The sequence below is a fragment of the Oculina patagonica genome, chromosome 1 (genome assembly GCF_052425735.1).
Source record: "Oculina patagonica isolate OP01 chromosome 1, crgOcupat, whole genome shotgun sequence".
Taxonomy (NCBI): Eukaryota; Metazoa; Cnidaria; class Anthozoa; order Scleractinia; family Oculinidae; genus Oculina; species Oculina patagonica.
Genome location: NC_135758.1, coordinates 14,460,429 through 14,479,495, shown reverse-complemented (window position 1 = coordinate 14,479,495; position 19,067 = coordinate 14,460,429). Strand labels below are relative to the sequence as shown.

General features: G+C 38.4%; 1 protein-coding gene across 2 annotated transcripts in view; it reads left to right on the top strand.

Moving 5' to 3' along the window:
• Positions 1–19,067, top strand: part of LOC144658200 (putative E3 ubiquitin-protein ligase HERC1) — a 77,823-nt gene that overhangs the window by 21,158 nt on the left and 37,598 nt on the right. Inside the window, exons 18-38 of one of the 2 annotated variants that reach the window (XM_078518583.1) lie at positions 315–506; positions 1,126–1,347; positions 1,426–1,605; positions 1,848–1,962; positions 2,603–2,778; positions 4,547–4,824; positions 5,674–5,707; positions 7,213–7,505; positions 7,995–8,213; positions 8,360–8,477; positions 8,700–8,943; positions 9,498–9,909; positions 10,378–10,632; positions 11,860–12,099; positions 13,281–13,364; positions 14,016–14,324; positions 14,479–14,696; positions 15,547–16,292; positions 16,698–17,227; positions 17,523–17,613; positions 17,996–18,132. In XM_078518583.1, coding sequence (XP_078374709.1) covers positions 315–506; positions 1,126–1,347; positions 1,426–1,605; positions 1,848–1,962; positions 2,603–2,778; positions 4,547–4,824; positions 5,674–5,707; positions 7,213–7,505; positions 7,995–8,213; positions 8,360–8,477; positions 8,700–8,943; positions 9,498–9,909; positions 10,378–10,632; positions 11,860–12,099; positions 13,281–13,364; positions 14,016–14,324; positions 14,479–14,696; positions 15,547–16,292; positions 16,698–17,227; positions 17,523–17,613; positions 17,996–18,132 — 5,093 coding nt within the window. Of the gene's footprint in view, positions 1–314; positions 507–1,125; positions 1,348–1,425; positions 1,606–1,847; positions 1,963–2,602; positions 2,779–4,546; positions 4,825–5,673; positions 5,708–7,212; positions 7,506–7,994; positions 8,214–8,359; positions 8,478–8,699; positions 8,944–9,497; positions 9,910–10,377; positions 10,633–11,859; positions 12,100–13,280; positions 13,365–14,015; positions 14,325–14,478; positions 14,697–15,546; positions 16,293–16,694; positions 17,228–17,522; positions 17,614–17,995; positions 18,133–19,067 lie in introns of both variants that reach the window. The other variant, XM_078518574.1, reaches the window with a different exon arrangement.

The following is a 19,067-nucleotide window of genomic DNA, read 5'->3' as shown; positions in this document are numbered from 1 at the left end:
ACAATATTAAAGGAACTAAATATAAGGGGCAAAGAACTGTATAACATTATAGTGTTAATGTTCAGATATGCTGCAGCTGGAGCTTAGAAGCTGACATTGGAAAACAGAGAACACACAAAGAATACTACAATATCTAGCCTGTTATCTCATATCTGAAAATAATAAAGTATGAATGTCATGCCATACATGAGGTACATCTTTGAAGTATTTTTTGAATAGGTTTGACTAGTGCATGTATCCTACACACTGTTATAGTTACATTGTTAGATGAAGAGAGTCTACAGAACTAAAAGTCACCTATGCTTCCCCTTCAGGTGTAGTGTATCAGTCTGTAGCAGGCTCTGCATTATCTGTTCTGGTCCATTCTCTATTGCTGATGCCCCTGGAGACCATCAAGCCATTACTGCCATCACTCTTGGCCCTTCTTCCATCTGTAGACAGACTTAATAAGGCTCTTCCTGCAGCAGCAGTATTAGAGGAACAAGAGCTAGAGTGGCCAGTTCAAGGTGAACTTTGTGATATCTTACTTGTTGCCCTGACACATTCATTAATGGTCAATGTTTGACATCCGTTCGACTTTGTCACTAACTTAAGGTTCTCGATAGATTTTTTAGTAGGAGGTGATTAATGGTAAAAGTAGGAGGCTCTGTGGGCAAAGCCTGAGATGTCAAAGTAAATCAACTAAGGTCTCAGAACATGCCTTTGTGCAAACAAACTTACAATAGGTCTTTCTGCACGGGGGGATGCTCGGTCACCATTTTGGAATGAACAGTTTGTAAAGGCTTGGACTTCAGTAACTTGATGTCATGTTTTACCGTGAAGGCCTGGACTCAAATAAAATAGATTCATATCATATTCAATGATAAGCAAGTTTACCTTGTAAATTGGATGGCCAAAGGCTAAAATGGGTCTTAATTTGCTTGAGGTTTTTTGTTCTGTTTTTGGTCACGGTTATTTACCTCAAGCCTTTGCGTGCTGACACCACCACCAAAGCACTGGGAAGGACTTCAGGGTAGGGAGTAGAATGTACAGGGGGAGGGTGTTAAACCCTGATGGTGAATGTGTATAAAGTTACTTTTATTTGTTAATGATGTTTTCCTTTGTGGTTTACCTATTCACTTAAAGGTGTTCCTGAGAAGATTGATCCCGCTGCACTCCCACTTGCTCAACCTGTAGCAAGTTGGGTATGGCTGGTAGATCTTGAGAGGGCCTTGGCTCTTCTGGTAGGACAAACATTAGGTGGCATGCTGGCAGGCCCTGGAATGTCTCAGGAAGAGAAAGATTGTGAGAAGTGGCTCAATTCTCCTCTCCTATGGAATGGTCTGGAGGACAGAGATCCTGAACGAGGTAACAGTTTTTGATGGCTGGTTGTCTGGCAGTCATTTTATCTGTGTACTTACCCAATTATTTATTTTTTTGTGACAGAAAAAGCCATGGTGGTATCACTTTCCAGTCTAATGAATGACACAGTGCCTGATAAGGTAGAAGTGACAAAGTTTAACCTCCCTGCTGACATTTCATTGTTACTGGATTTGGCTCATGGACCTGAATCAGATGCTGTTCACACTCTTTGGACAAAAATGCAGAACTATGCAAAACACAGAGGTACACTATACATGTACAATTAACGACATGCATGCAAGCTCATGAGGAACATTTATTCCAGGCAAACAGTGAATGAAGCTTCTACCCAACAACTGTAAAAGGTGTCAAAGCTACAGCACAACAAGTTCTGATAGCAAACCATGGGTAGTTCTAAGGACCAATCCCCTGTGTACTTTGTAGGGTGGGATAAATTACAGATAACACATATTTTAAAATAAGGCATTAAATATCCACTTTTGTAGACTGGGACACAAGTGAGGTGGTAAATGTTCCTCTTTTGGATACTGTGACCCGCTTCACATTTTCCTGTATACTCAAGCACAGTGGACTCTTACCAGCAGCTCTCCGAAACTCCAGGTAAAAATAATAAGACATCACAAGCATTTTTACATGTATTTTTGTTTTCTGGTTGTCAAATGTCTTTTCCTGGGATTTATTATGTTTCTTTTTCTAATGTTCTTGCGTACTCATGTTAGTCCTAAATTCCTCCGTACTTTCAGGACTTCAGCTCTAATCTTTCTCATTTGGACTGTTGGCACATGTATGGCCGAGTTCAAACTTGTAAACAATAATATTGAATTGCTTGTTGAAAAAAGTGAAACCCTATAAAGGCATTGCATTTTGTATTAACTAAAGGATGTTTCCGCTTATTGTTTATGGGCATCCTTACAGTGCTCGTAATTCAGGGCGTGCAGGCTAAGGAAAACTTTCTAACACAGATAGGGTGGGAAGCTGTTCCATTAACTTTGCTTGCAGTTTGCTCTCTTAAACTTAAACTTGAATATTGAGCAAAAAGATGCAACATGTACATTTTATACCAGCTTTGTACATGCAATATAATATTATTTGTTGTAACAGCATCATAAACACCTGAAAATAAGCCTGGGAAGATAGGTCTTATTTTTTTTTATTTTAGAGTATAGCATCCACTTATGAGTGTAGTAACAGTTGTTTTAACTGCCTGAAAACATAATTTAGGAAATCTTTTTGTATTTAGATCAAAGGAAGTGATTGAAATATACAAGAGTGTGTACCATCTCCGTCAGCAATTGTTTTCTCTTAAAGAAGAACTTGAAATAAAAAAGTCAAGTAGTATGGATATCCATTACGAGCACTCCTCTAGTGAACACTCTGAAGAGGAAGATATATCACCTTTACAGCAACAAGTTTCAGGTACTAGTCAGTAATATAAATTAAATGCAGCCAAAAGAAGGCTAGGAAGGGAATACTTGTGGGCCACATTGAGGTGAGGGTAAACTCTCCAGGGGGGTACTCCGACTTGTAACTGACTGGGATGATCGAATGAAGGCAAAACTCAAGACCCAAAAAAATCCCTTAGTCTTCCGACATTACCCCAAAAAATCCCTGGACCAAAAATAACCCCCCCCCCAAAAAAATCCCTTTTCTAATTACCCCTAAATTGCCAGGAGGGGCAAAACGCTCGAGTTTGATTATTCATCATACCATAAATACGCCAAGGTCACGCCAAGGTGACCCAAAAAAATTACTTGCCAAGTCTTCCAACCCAAAAAAATCCCGGAATTGAAAATTTCAAACCCCCAAAAATGTATTTCAAGTGGGAGACTCCACGCAGCTCTGTGAGAGTTGACCAAGAACACAACATGACTGCAGCCAGTTCTAGAATCCAGCAGAATCAAGGCTATATTTTATTAGGAAACTCACTGCTGACAGGTTTCCCAGAATTCCCAGCACTATATCTTTACAGAAGGGGATATTGTTGATTTTGACTCACTGATTCATTTTTGCACATTCCCATTGGACAATATATATATCCCAAAGTGCAAAATCAGAGGATGGGTGTCAGACAATATACCCTGTCTAATTTGATATTATGTCACCCAAAGTACAAAACTAATAAAGTCACCTATTCAGGTCTAACTTTTTGATCAAATCAAAGTGTTAAAAAAAATTATGCAAACTATTCAACTTGCATTTTTTGCAACCATTATTATGCTGTGATTATCACTGAACGTTTTTTCCCTTTTTACTGCAATAAAATGCAAGGTAGAAATTAATTGGAGGGTACTAAAAATATACTCCTTTCTAGCTTGCTGGTATATTGGAGTAAAATGCCCTTGGCTAAGAGATTTTCCTTAAAATAACACCGAATGCCTTAAAGCTTTGCCTCTGGGCCACCTGTTCTTTTTTTGGACAAACTTTCAGCTGCGTGCATTATCCTCCAATTGGCCGTTCCGAGGTTGCGCAGGGAACTGGGGCGAGTTTCAAAGTTCAAGTAATCGATAATATGACACCACCATGTGCATGAAAGATCGCAATGAGATCGGTCATTTGACCAAGTTTGACGCTTTTAGGATGAACACAGACGAAGTTATGGGCCTTGAAACATGGTTAAAAGTCCATACATACGTCTCTTATTGTGAGACAGCGTCCCCCAAAACCATATAAACTCTTAATTTTTTTATGATTTTTGTGATACTCTTTAAAATGGGCAAACATAGTGATTTTCAACTTAGTTTCTTTCAAATAATGGGTCTTTGGCAGGATTTTACAGCTGTCACAAAACGGATAAAAAAATTTAAGAGTTTATATGGTTTTGGGGGACGCTGGCTTACAATTAGAGACATTTGTATGGATTTTTAACCATGTTTCAAGGTCCATAACTTCGTGTCTGTGCATCCTGAAAGCATTAAACTTGGTCAAATCACCAATCTCATCGTGATCTTTCATGTAGTGGTGTCAGATTATCGATTACTTGAAATTTGAAACTCGCCCCAGTTCCCTGCGCAACCTCGGAACGGCCAATATACTAGCCACCTGAGGCGTTTTATTTGCTAAATAACCCAAAGTACACGTAGAAGAACAGTAATTACCTGTCGATTGTTTAAAAAACCAAGGTCATTGTTGTGACAGTTGTTATTGTTGTTTATCCCACTTTCTCTATGTTTCACTTTTTTCTTAGAAAGTGAAGTCTCTTTTGACCAAGGTTTTATTGATGCCTGCAAAGGAGTGGTGCAACGTTGTATCTTTCTTCTTCTTGGTGTGCAAACCTCATTTCCAGTTGATTCTGAAAACTTACATTTTATTGAGAATGTGAATAAAAGAAGTTCAAGTACCTCATTACTACAACATCCTGGTGAAGCCTGTAGTGTTAGTCCACTTCCAACAACAACTGACAACAACGACAGTGCTACCAGCACACCAACAGACACCCCACCCACAGTCAGCCCAAGGAGTGAAGTAGGCACAATATAACTTAAATGTAAAGCCCTGGCTAAACAATCAAACATTTTCGTCCAACTTCCTGTTTGTCACACACATCATGGGGTGGCTAAACGAGCAAACAATGTTTGAGCAAACATCAATCAAGGTCAGCCCGCATAACGCTTTGTGGGTATTACCTCCAAAATTATGCGGTGACGTCACATCAATTTGGTTTCTGATTGGTTTATTTTTACTGCTTGGGCTTGCTTTGTTTGCAGAGGTGACTAAACGATCTAAACTTAATTTTGTTCCCAAAGCAAAATGTTTGATAAAAACATAGTAATGTTGAGAGAGGCAGTGGCCAAATGGGTCAAACATGCCCTTCCAACAAAATAATGTCAGATGAAAATGTTTGATCATTTAGCCGGGGTTTAATTTGTTAACTTTTATATTAGATTTTTAATAATGAATAAATCTTAGTTATTACCTTTGCTGCATGACTGCTTTTGGAGGGCACCTAGAGCTAGTCCATTAACACAACTCCCTTGTTTGTGTTGACTTAACTCATGCTTTACTTGGCTAACTACTTGACCAAACTAGAGATGAGCTATAGCAGTCCTGAGCCACTATCTTACATCTGTTTATAATGAGCAAGTGTGGCTACAAATCCCCCCTCCCTCCCATCTCTCTTTTTCTTTCACTGACATACATGTGTGAGTATGACTAGTCCTGGGTGCAGGGGTTGTGCTAACCCCTGGGGTGTTACTCCATCTGGAGTTGACTGTCAAAATGCCCTGATAATCAAAGCGTCCAACCTCCATTAAGGGATGCATTTGTTCTTTTTGCATTAATTCTTACCACCAGTTTTATGTCTTTTCCTTTAAGGATCAAGATACAGGTGCTGGACAGCAAACTGAAGGTATATTTAACAGATTCTAAACACTTGCATGATGAAAATGAAACATGACATGCAAACAGCTGTTTTGAAAACATAAGGTAGTCCTGTACAGAAGCGTAAAAGTGTGTGTGACAATAACCAAAGGTGTTATGGGTTGTGGTAGTTCACCAGTGCTTGGGTGAAAGTTCACAGTTTTTCGGCGTGATTAAAGAAGAAAAATCCCAAACCCTAATAAACCCTAAAGCATTCATGATTCCCCTTCTGTTGCAATGAAGTGTCATGAACATTGATCAAACAACATTAAACTACATGTTCTGTTTCCAGGGATGTAGCTTAGTTTTTAAACCAGTGGATTTTCTTTGCTATAGGAGGGTGTGAAACCTATCTAATAATTATTTCCCCATTTCCCAGCCTTGATAAGTGGTAAAACTTCATGCAACAGACAGGTATTATTTTTTCTTGGCTCCCAGCTTTAATCTACATCCCTGACTTCTCATAATGCTATGCATTGTACTTTTCATCATTGGCTTCTCGATCTCTATAGGACAAATTTACTGGAAACCGCTCTATTAAACTACTTCTTAACTAAAAGTAAAGTATTTACAGGAAAATCTCAAACTGAGGCCTTGCTGTATTGACCTTGCTATTGCTTGGTCAGCTTCAGTTTGAGATTTTCCCATGAAGACCAAATATTTGAGGCTTAAAAGTTGTTTATTATATGGAATTGGTTTGGTCAAAGATGAATCAAGCGGAAGTGGTTGTTTCTCATCCCATTGTACATGCGCTTCATTGTTCTCCCATCAATGGATGTTATTGAGTTTGCAAATTAAAACTCCAATTTTTGTATTAAATTCTTCATCTTTGCACTATCCAGTCTCAGGTACTTAGGTTCTGACTTGTATTTTGACTTACCCTACAGGCTTAGGAAAAAAGATGCACCATAAAACTCATACAAATCTTCAGTGGTATCACACAGTTAACTGTTAATGAGGAGGACTTTGGGGTTTTCGCTTTCTTGGTTTTGGCCTTTATTTAGATCGGTTTTTCGGTTTTTGCAACAAAAACCGCTGTTTTTCGGTTTTGGCGTCTTCTTCAGTTTTCGGGTTTTTCCTTCTATTAGCATATGGTTTTTGATTTCCTGCAAAAATACTAGCGGTTTTTTGGATTTAGTATTTGCTGTGGTTTTCGGCTTTTCCTATTTGGTTTACAGTTTCTCTGAGATCATGCTGGTAGAAAGAAAACCTGCTCTTATGTTTAAAATGCAAGTTAGAGCAGTCTAATTTAGCATGTTAATGAACAAAATGTCAAGACTCTTTAAAAACGTCCTTTCTTCCTTTCAAAATCTCGAGGTACCAATTAAGGTTAGAGCTTTGGAATTTGGCATGTTATGTTCTTTTTTTGGTTTTGATTGAAATACACTTCAGTTCTTCGGTTTTGCATGATTTTTTGTGTGGTTTTTCGGTTTCTTACAGGCCCCAATGCCCCCCTCGTTAATGGTGTGTATTAATATAAATGTGTTTTCCTAGGGGAACTTCCACCAAGAATTGATTCCATGAAGGAATTCCTGAGAAACATGCGTAAAAGCAGAGAGAAGTTTGCCATGCAACAGAGATCCAACAAGACAAATGAGAAAGACCCACTTGTCAAGTTCATGGCAACAAGTGTTGTAGATTTTCTTACTGAGGGAATGAGAAGTTCTCACGATAGTCCATGCCAGGATGAAATGCATAATAAGGATGGTGAGCTGCATAACACTCAGACATGTACATCTCCAACTACTGTGGCAGCTGCTATGGGAAACCAGCAGTTAAGAGGCCACGTAAGTAACACGCTTAAGTATTGTTCACATGTCATCATCATTGTTGTCTTATAACAGTGGAACAGATTTGAAAACACAGTGCATGTCCATTTACCATGTGTGATAATGATAAAAAGGCTGACTTCAGAATGTTTTTGAGAAAATAATTTACAACTATTTACTGAAGTGGAGGTGGCTAGTTGTGGATATTTACAGAGCCGCGAAGCGGTGAGGTGAATATCCACCACCAGCAACCGGCACTGAGGTGAATAGTTGTTTTATTATATACTCAAACAGTGAGATAATATAGCCTGAAAGGATGACTTTTGACTAGTTTCTTACGTTAACAAATTCAGTTTTTGCGTGCAAGTTGCTCGGAGGTGAATAGCAAAGGATATTCGGAGTTTAAATAGCCAATTAGCGCGCGCCAAAAACCCTATCCACTGTTCGAGTATATAGTAATTCTCAATATTGTTAAGTGTCAAGTCATGGTGTGTGTTTTTCTTACAGATGAGACTGAATGCTCTAAAGCAAATCCTTGCACTTCTTCACAGTAGTGAGGACCCCTCCCCTGCAGCTGTGCTAGATGAAGGTTGTGGCTCTACTCTTAATCTGCAGTCCCTCTTACTATCTGCCCAGTTGCAGCTGCTACTTGGAACCCTTGGTCCAGAGGTAGTACGACCCTCATCACATGGGGGAACGGATGGATGTCTTCTTCTACATTACCAGGTTTATAACACTGGTGTTGACTCTTTTGTTGTTCTGGGTTTTTATTTCATGTGCATTGTACATTATTATAGCTTTGATTGAGATTTTTTTAACTGATATGCCAGCTAACTGACTTTATTTTTTTTGTATTTAATATGCTCAAAAAGGATGACATAAAAGCCACCAGCAGAAAGCTCCAAGATGAAATTCAGGAAGCAGTCCATTGCCTGTATCAAAGTCTTGTAGCAATTCTGGAGAGAGCAAATCATGCATCCTGTGGAAAAGGTTACTATGTTGTCTTATTAATCTACTTTGAGGTGTTTCTACACTGTAAGGTCATGTCTCTTGTGATACACTGTGCATTTTCTAGCAGACAGCTCATGAATGTATCCTGGCTTATTGTTTGTAGGGCATTAGGTACATACAGTAACTATGTCTGGTATACAGTCATTAATATTTTATCTTGATTTACATGTGTGTACATGTATTAAATCTGATTTGTTTTAGGTGCCCGTGATCGCCAGCAACTCCTCACAGTTTTTGCATTAAGTAACAAGTACCAACCATCAGACGTTGCTCTTGCTGTTTCTTCACAACTTCATGTCACCATGTTCAACATGTGCCAGGGAAGCCTGTTGGCCATTCAGCCCAGTCCGTTTCACAGGACTCAAGTCAGCAACACTACACAGCTGCCTGCAGTCTTACAAGTGGCATGTTTCAGACTTTTGCAGATAATTGCAGTGACAGCTGGGTCAGTTTGTTGTTGTGTATCTTTGCATAGACTGTCCTAGACAAAGTGGGAGTCAAAGAAAACAGTTCATGGCATATATTTTACAGAACTTATGCAGGGCTGTAACTAGAGGCACTTGCCTTGTCTAGATTTTAACTGAAAATGAAATGAAAAAAATGTTAAGTTGGGAAAATAATCTGAAGAAATGCTTTCTGAATTAGAAAAATGTTGAAAAAAGTGTTTCAGAGCTTCTAGATTTCAAAATGTTCTGGGGGCATGACTGCAGACCACCCCTAGCAAAATCTTGCCTCGTTTTTGCCTACATGTATATTCTGGCTAAGGCCCTGTTTTAATGTGTGTTGATTGTGAATGTGCAGGCCTTGCATGTTGTTGCACATTAACTTTTTGATTCTGTTGTCACATGTTACATGTTGTATATGAAATGTTGTTGACATGGAATGTGCCTTGGTGTGTATTTGATATCTACATTCTTTTGCATTTTGGAATGATGCATTATATCTTTTAGCCTCTTTTCCAGAGCAGTGATTGAATTAAACTTTTCTTTTTTTCATTAGGATGTTTGCTGAAAAGCTGAGTGATGACGTCATTCAAAGTGTTATTGATTTGCTATTTGAGCAACTAAAAGTACTAATGGAAAATGCCAGCAAGTTAATCCTCTTGGAAATATCTGAAAAAAATGCTTCTGAGAATGTCCTTGAACAAAAAGAGGGTGAAAGATCACACAAACGTAAACAGAATGAAGCAGCACTTTGTTACTTCATCAAATTTCTGCGAAGAGTTGCAGTCACTAAAGCAGCACAACAGAAGCTTGTCTCCAGTCATTGGCTTGAGTTATTTATGGCCATTGTATCATTTTCCAGCAAGAAAAAGGAATATTCTCACTTCAGTCTACGAACAAGAATGCTGACTTTACACTTGTTGACATTTGTCCTTCCAGCATGTGAAGACGATGTTTTAATTGAAACGGTGAGAGTAATTGTTATCATTTGTCATTTGAAAGTTAAAACACAATCTCGTACCTTGCATCTTTGTTCCTAACTGTGCAAGCTTGACGAAATGAGCGACTCTCGAAAGTTCTGTTGCAGGATTGATTTTGATGGTGTTGAAAGCAATAAAAATGGCCGGAAGTAAAACTCTAAGAAGTTTATTGAGTCTCATCGTCAAGTCTTGCTTTTAAAATCTAGGCATGCATATTTCAGCCGGAAGTCCAACATTTTTCAGACTTCCAATCAGAACTTTCCAGGGTCGCTTGTTTCCTGATCATGGGTTAAGGGGTATGAATACACTGGGTATGAAATGAATATGAAATTCGGGTAGGCAAAGGTTAGTTTAATAATTCTATTTGATTTGCCTCTTGAATAGCCAAAATGATGAAAAAGTTTTCATCTTTGCATAAGTCATCTTAGAGATATTTATCCTTGCTCTTGTAAACAGATCACAAAACAGCTCTTCCAGAACATTGGTGATTACACGTGGACTATTTCACTTTCCCCTTACTTACTAAATGATGAAAGCCAGTCAGGAGCGAAATTAAATGTAGACCAAGTACCTGTTAATGATGTTGTGTTTGACACTGATAAGCTGCAAGCCTGCAGTGTGGAGAATGGAGTCACAGTTGTTCACAGTAATGCACGGAGAGGTTATGGATTGGCTGGTCTTAGCATCAAGTCTGGATGCTATGAATGGAAGGTAGCTACTGGTATTAAAAGTATTTAGTAGGGTTGAGTATGCATGGCTGGTCACATGCTGTTTCATGTTATTGTTGCGGGCCCAAGAGAGGCCCGCAACCCTAATCTTGACAGTGACCAGCGGATTGCGTATTACGCGTGCGCGCCACGTTTTTAAAGGCTATCTGCAAACCAGAAGTTGAAAATTTTGTTCTTCCACCAAGAACGATCGGAATGCAAAAAATGTGTCAATCACGACAGTTTGTGGTAACACCGGAAAAGAAAAATCTTGTCTCCAAGAGCGATAAGAATGCGAAAAATCAACAGTGTGTCACATTAGATCGAGGCTTCTGTCTTGCAGACATTACGTTTTGCAGACGTTGTTTTATAGGTGTTGCTTTTGAGAAGATCTGCTGTGATTGTATCACAGATAAACTACGGCAAAGCGAATGATTCCAACAACGGTTATTCTCGAGAAATTTCTTATAACACTGACAACAAAGCGAGTTTGCCGACGGAGGAAAATCACATCTCAATTCACACCGCGTGCTCGACTACACTTCGCAAAACTGTCAATCAAAAAAACAACTCTGATTGGTTCGCGGCAATAGGAAACGATAAAAAACATTCGTGACTTAAGCGTGGCGCGTTACTCAACCTTAGTATTTTTACTCGGAATAATTTTCTTTTGTCCAGTGATTTAAAAACACTTTCCTCCCAGTACCTTCTCTTAACTGTATCGAGGCCCGCACTTTCTAACCTGTGGTTACCACTAGTTTATTTAAAGACTGAAGCAAAAAGCCCAGAGCAACTAATAGTTGCAGACTGGCATGTGGCTGGTGTGACCTTCTTGAACTCATTAGTGCTGCATTATAAACTAGTGCTCAGGCAGGAAACAGCGTGACCCTTGTGCAATGATGGATTGATGTGATCATTAGTATTTAAAGTTTTTACTCAAGGGGAATGTCCAACAATATATTTTTCTTCTTATCTTAAAACTAAAATTTTAACAAGTGAATTTTTCAAGTTTATATATTGTAATCAATTTCCAACCTTTTTTCCTTTTCTTTTCTCTAAATGAGGAGTTATTGAAGAAGATTGAATTTTTATCAAATATCAATGCTTACTGCTACCTGCATGTTAAACAGTCCAAAAGAAGATCATGTAGATACTCTTTTGTATTTTATTCATACAGCAGGAAAGTTGGCAATGTGCTTTTTATTCATTTGTTTTGTTATTTTTACTATAGTTCTGTGTTGATAAAGAAAACTGTGGCAATGAAGGAACATGTATTGGGGTTGCTCGTTACCCAGTGCGGGATGATAATCACCGTTCAACAACTGACATGTGGCTGTATCGTGCATACAGTGGCAATCTGTACCATGGTGGAGAAATGTCTCTTACTCTGTCTGGGTTTACCCAGGGTGACTCCATCACTTGTGTTCTGGATATGGATGCAAAGACTTTGGCTTTTGGCAAGAATGGCCAGGTAACTAAGCGGTATTTAGTAAAGTAAATGGTTTGAACCCAGGAGTATCAGTAGTTCGTATAGTGTGATCGTCCGGGTGAGAGTAGTTCTGAGAAGAACTGTTGTTGGTGACTGACGTTTCGACAACCTGAGCGGAAGTCATCTTCAGAGTCAAGTGAAAAGTTGTTGTCAGTCGATGATGTTATAAGTCTGGTCCGTTGAAGCTGATTGGTCAGTTAAGCCGTGATGTTATTGGCTGTAAGACTCGTGTAAAGTTTGTCATCAGTAATTGGTCAGTTTCGATCCGTCTATTGTTAGTCTAATTAAGTCGTTCTGTTCCGTTTATTGTTAGTCAAATTAAGTCGTTCTGTTGGCGGTTCGTTTGTCGCTTCTGTTTACGTCGTGAATAAGTCGTTTGTAAGGTGCCGGTAGTTGTTGACATCTGTTGATAGGCGTCTGTTCTAAGTTTGTGTACCAGCTTTCCAGAGTCAGTCGTTGAAAATAGTTAGCTAGCTCACCAGTCAATAACAGTGGTGAATAAAGCACAGCTTTATCTGAACAACTCTTGTTTGCTCTGATGAAGTCAGACCATAGACACTGAAAATGTACAAACAACCATAGATCAGTTTATTCAATTGATCACTGACAATGATCACAACGCTTCAGAGTTTTAAACCTTCCTTAACCAGCCTACATCCTCCTGTCTGTGTTGCTCACCCATGCTACATGTACTATTAATTATTTTTGTTTATAGTAGTTTTTTTGGGCAACTCAAGTTGTTCTCATTTTAATATATGAGAAATTTCCTGTACATCTTATATCATTAAATACAGTGGTATAGTACAGCAGAATAAATACTTGACATGTTGTTGAGACTCTTTAATCCAGGTGTTGACTACACATGTATCTTCTAAAGCCAGAAACTAATTATAAAAGAGATAATAGATAATTAATTTGGCAAAATCAATTTTCAATGTCCTTGCATGTAATTTTCTTCTAAGCTGCATGCACAGTAGTACATCTGTAACAGATTGAGACAATGTAAAAGAGCTTAACTATACACGGTCAAGGAATATTTATAACTATTTGAAGGTTTGGAGAATCATGCCAACATTATGCTTCTATCATTCCATTTGTTGTTGCATGGATGTGTTTGGAAGTTACTGCCAATCTCTGATAAGAAAATCTTCTTCATGTGTTAGGAACCTCAAGTGGCTTTTGAAGGCATAGATGCTTCAGAACTTTATCCATGTGTTCTGTTCTACAGCACCGTTTTTGGTGAAAAGGTGATTTCTTTGTCTGCTACTGCTCTACAGTGTAACTTGTCTGGTCCTATAATGTAAACAGTCAACCCAGTCACTTGTTAAATAGAATTACATGCACACACCTACGATAGCTTACTGAATTATTGTGCTTTATATATAAAAGCAACACATTTTAATGTGCTGCTTTTCCATTTGAACTAGTTGGACATGACAAAGTTGTCTTAACTTCTGTGGAGTTGGGGCAACACTGATTGGCTATATATTTGAGGTTTATGTATGTACATGAAGTGGGGTTTTGCAGTTTTATATTATTTTGAGACTGTATTGCTTGGAAATTGTACTGGAAAAATCATACATGTACCTAGTCAAAAAAAATGTTTTAGAAAGGCAAAAGAAATAATTCTAACATGCACAAACAGCAAAGAACAAGTATTTTGGACTGGGAATGCTTAAAAACAAGCCCAGAATCTTAACATCTCAACCATACAGCTTCAGTTCCCACACAAGAATAGGCAAAATGTTTGTGATCAGTTAGTGCATGTGGGGTCAGGGCTGAGTCACTGGTACAGAATGAACCACTGACAAAAAAATCCTTCCAGATTTCTATCTGTGCTTGGCTATGGCAATATTAGGTAAAAAACAGAAAAAAGGGTTTTTATTCTTTTTCCATAGGTGACATTCAAGGATGTGTACATGAATGGCACTCCACGGGATCTCCTTCCTGGAGACCCACTTTGTGCCCCTATACGTACAGTGCTTGCAGAAACCACAGTTCACTTAGTCAGGAGCCTTTCTTTACACTCAATGTGGAAAGAACATGTTGTCAGTGCAATCGTAAAGGGTCTTCAGGACATTAGGAGTGCGCTGCTATTATGTACTGATAAAGAGGATGGTGACAAGGACAGTTTTAAGATGAACGTGTCATCTTCCCAAACAAATCAAGGAAATCACACTGAAGATAACAACAAAGTTAACACACAGGTAAGGTGCAACAAGCAGTCAGATAAAATAATTAGAGCACAAGTGGATTTTTGCAGATTTAGCAGCTTTTTCCAACTTTTATTCAGAAGTTGTTGGGAATGTTGTGCAACAGTCTTCCTCTGGAAAGTAACTGCATCATTTTCGTCCTTTGCAGAAAGCCAGTATTGCAAGTGAGTTAACATCAGATAACACTGTCGTTTGTTACTGTGTTTGGCCAGCCTTAGCTGTTATTGGTGGAATTGACTCTGGACTGTGCATTGGTGGTCGATGTGTTGACAAGCTGTTGTCAAGGCAGGGTACAGTCCTAGGTGTGAGCAAACCTGGCAATAAGAGTTTAAAAGTACTGTGGGATGAGGGAAATCTTTTGGTTAGGTGAGGCAAAATCATGTGTTTTTCCACTGCCTTTCTTTTATTTAAAGCATGTAAGTTTTCTGTTGGATTTAAAATCAGTTTGGAGCAAGAAATAAAAGTTTAGTGCCTTTGGCACATGGACCTGATAGTAAGTTCATCATTTCTACAACATGGAAATTTGAAAGCCTTTTTGGACAACTTTCACTGACAACAAAATCTGGTTTTGTTGAAAACGAGGGTGGCTTAACAGACAGCTAAACTGTTACATGTAGTACTAGAAGGAAGACCTCTAAATCTGTTTTTTAACACACCAATCTTTTGTGTCATTCTTTTGAAAACATGGTTGTTTGTTACCTTTTACTACACCAAGACTACACTGGAAAGTTGTAAATATTATTATAATTTGTTCATGCATCCTCTATTACCATGCTTCCTTTAATATTGTAACTCCATACACCTGTATATAAACACAAGTAACACACAATCCTCCATTTTACTTTGACGTTTTAATGATGTGAAACAGGAAAAACAAACCTTTGTTTTTGCCAAATTAAAAAAAATATATATATGACATTGAAATTCAAAATGTCTTTTCTAACTGCAGATTCTTAATATCTTCAGGGATCTGTCCTTCAGATGTATTCCTTTGTCAAAATCAAATTTAGCTTATTTATGTAAATGTTACTATGCTAGTGATAGTTCATCTGGTATGATATGTCTAAGTGAATGTAGTCCTGAAAGTGGCTGTTGTAAGTGACAATACAGGTAAAGTGATGTTCCAGTTTATGATTGCTAATATCAGCCCTCTTTATGTCTGTCCTCACCTGTGCAACCACTACTGAGACAAACTACATTTTTGTTTTCTATTCAGTGACACCTTGGCTTCAAGCTTAGAACCTTTGAAATGTCCGCAATTTGATGCAAGTCTCCTGGCCAGCCTCCCCTTTCAAATACTCCTTGATTTATTGGCATTGAGTGGGTTACTTAATGAAGCACATGGTCCAAGTTTCAGTTATAGTGGCACACTTCAGAACAGTGAATCTCTAACTTGCAGTGTTAACTACGGAGGTTTTTCAAAAACATTAGATGCAGATTCTAATGGGTCAAGAAGTTGTAATGATCCAGCCACAGTGATGTACTCAAATGTTCCCAAGGAAAGCAAAGAAATATTCCATCACAGCAACAAACTTTGTGAAAGTTCAACATTGTTAGAAAATACAAAAGGTTCTAGTTTACCATCAGCATCTTCTCAGGATGATGAAACGCCAGTGAAAAACAGAAAGACAGAGATTACAAGCATTGTTGAGCCAGTTGTAAAAGTGTGTGCCTTGAAATCACTTACTGCTATACTTAGCTCAAATGCACTCCTGGAAACACTGACTACTGAAATCTGCACTAAAACCTCTCCAGCCTCAAGTGAAGAGTATCCTCCAGAGAGGTTGAATTCTTTGCAGACATTGTTGAAGAGTATGGTGTCTTATGCAGTTTTACCATCACCTTTCAAAAGGGTAGTCACTCTTAGGGACTTGGAAAGGGCACAAAGTGTGCTTATAAGAACGCCATCTTCAGTTTCGTCTAACAGAAAAATTGCGGCTGAAAAGAAAGCTGCACCTGAAGGTAATACACATTCAGAATCCCTGTAAGTAAAGTTAATTTACAATAGCCTTATTCTTTTGTCTTTTGTATACAAGTAATTCAAATCCGTACAATTTATGTAGCATTTTTTAAAAATGCATGTAATTACAAAAGGGATGTTAAACATTCACTGCCATGTAAATCGCTTTGCGCTAAATTTACTCTAAATGTATAATGAATAACTCATGTACACTGGCCATCAAATTTAAGTCTATTCCATTCTAATGAAATAGAGGATCCAATGACAAGGTTAGCAACTAGAAATTTGGCTTTTTCTGTTGGATGGGATAGAAGTCCTTCCCAAGATGTCTCCCAGCATAAGAGTGGCCTACTAGAATGTCTTATGGTGAAAAGGTTGCTAATTTTAGAACTTTTTTTGAAAAGCAGAAGCTATAAGCCCATTGCAAGAAAGCAAGGACAGCACCCACAGCTGCAACACAGAGAACACTACTTCAGCAGGAGACCACTTACAAAATAGTAGTCGATCCAGCTCCTCTAACTCCATAGGCTCTCCACCAACACAAACTACAGACTCTGAAGATGTGGGACCAGCTCCTGAGCAGGAACACCCACCTGAGAGGCGATTCAGCCAAACACTTCTTGAAGAGCTTTCCTCTCAGTTGACTGCCCCTAAACCTGTCGACGTTGCTTCACATGGTGCCAGTACATCAGCTGGTGAACTGTCCACCCACTCCCCTCGTCCAGCCTCTCCTCCAATCTCGCTGCCAAGGGCATTGCGTGAAATAGCAGCCCTCTCTTCTCTCCCCAGTTATGCTTTGCCACTGTTAGAGATGGGCTTCTCCAGGCGACATGTGATTCAAGCCATGATAGCCACAGGTACCAGGGAGAGAGCTGATGCCCGCAGAATGAATATGTTGGTTACATGGTTACTGGAGCACCCTGTTTCTGATGATGGGGTTAGTAATGTGTACTTGTGGACTGAGTTGGAGGGCTGGATGGGAAAATATTTGGTTTAAGCTCTCCATGTACAGACAAAGCATGGTTAGGTCGATGGATTTTAACCAAGAGACAAATAGTTTCCTGTCTGGCCTAACTTAGTCAATATGTATTTCAGTGACATTAATTTTGTGATATTCAGTGATGGCACTTGTCACACAGCATGTAGAAAACAGAGGAATGTAATTTAGGTTGTGATGTAGGGTGTGTGTTGCAGTTGTCTTTAATGTTTACTTTTTTGTTTTTTGTTTTTAGGATGATGAAGAGGATGAAGAAGACAGTGTAGCAAATAATGAAATACTTGCAGAACCAGAAGCTGCACCATCCTCTAATCAAATAGAGACTGGTAAACACTGCTAAAAGTTTCACTGAGAATTGTTTATAACATGCTGATCACAATTCAGTAATAAAAAAATGGTCACTGGCCTTGTTTTTACTTATAAGCACTTATTCCTAAAATTAAAGGTGTGTAGTCATATCAGTGGATGAAAACATCTCTGGCGATGCATGACACTTGGTAGTTAATGTTAGCACTTATATTTTATGTAACAATTATCATGAAGTGTCAAAAAGTGTTACTTTTCACACTGATTAAGGGTAATACATCCGAAACGTCTGTGTTCAAGCTGTAACATTTTTTGACACTTGTTATATATAACAATATTTCAGTCAGCTAATTAGCCATGATGTTTGTGAATAGTGTTTAAAATGTGCTTTGCTTGTGACAGATGACAGTCAACCAGCACCTGTGAGAGGCAGTATCGCAGTGGAAGATGTGGTGCATGAAGTAGTTGATTTAGATTTAGATGATAGTGACTTTGAACCAGGAGCTGATAGGGAGCTTCTTGGATTGTTCTTCCCAGAGGTGAGAATCACAGCTTAAAAGAGCTTCTTGTCTTCGCAATTTAATCACATCCACCCCAGTTTTGTTGATGAGTAACTGTTATTGTAACCCTCTATAAGTTTTTTTGCTTAGCCAAGCCATGTCTCTTTGATGCCACAATTAATTACTAAAAGAAGTCTCTGAAAGTTTTTTCTTTTTTACATTTTTTTGTTAATTGACAAAATAGACAATTGCATCTTCTTACCATTTGCTACTTAACATGTAGTAAAACAGTAGAAATTGAACTGCAGCATTGTTTTACAAGTCAAATATATCCGAATCATTTTGGTCTGGTGGAGTACAAACCATGTTGAAAGTATATAGCTTTTAGTGCATAGGAGAAGGGGAAGGAGAAAGTAGCCCGGAGACCCTCCAGTTTTAGTGTTATGCATGTACGACTTTAGAAAGTCTTTCAGGTCTAGAGTTTTTCAGGCCAGCATGCACCTGGTCTTCCCACCCCCTCCTTGCATCCCAAGGCCGTCATAAGAAATAAAGTTACCTTGAGGGCCCTCCAAATATACCTTAATTAGTTTCTGTGGGGATCATGTCACATTGTTTTGTGTCCTGTACACAATTATATTTATCATTGCAAGTGTATTGAGTTACATGCATGAATTGTAGTATCATAGGAAAGAGAACATTTATCGATCCTTTTTTCATTTCATATCTTACCAGTTTTGTGTACACTATAGCATGACTTACAGTAATGTGAAACCTGTCATATCTCAAAAAGCCACACCCTGAGACTAAAAATGTAATTGCCATTATTGCTATCCCTACGGGAAATTACATACATACAATTTAATTGCGCTCCCTAAAAAGGGCTTTTCAGCAGCAATGTAAAAAAAAAAAAAAAAAAAAAAATACAAGTAAACGAAAGTTAATTACAAACTATTTACAATAAAAATTCATAATTA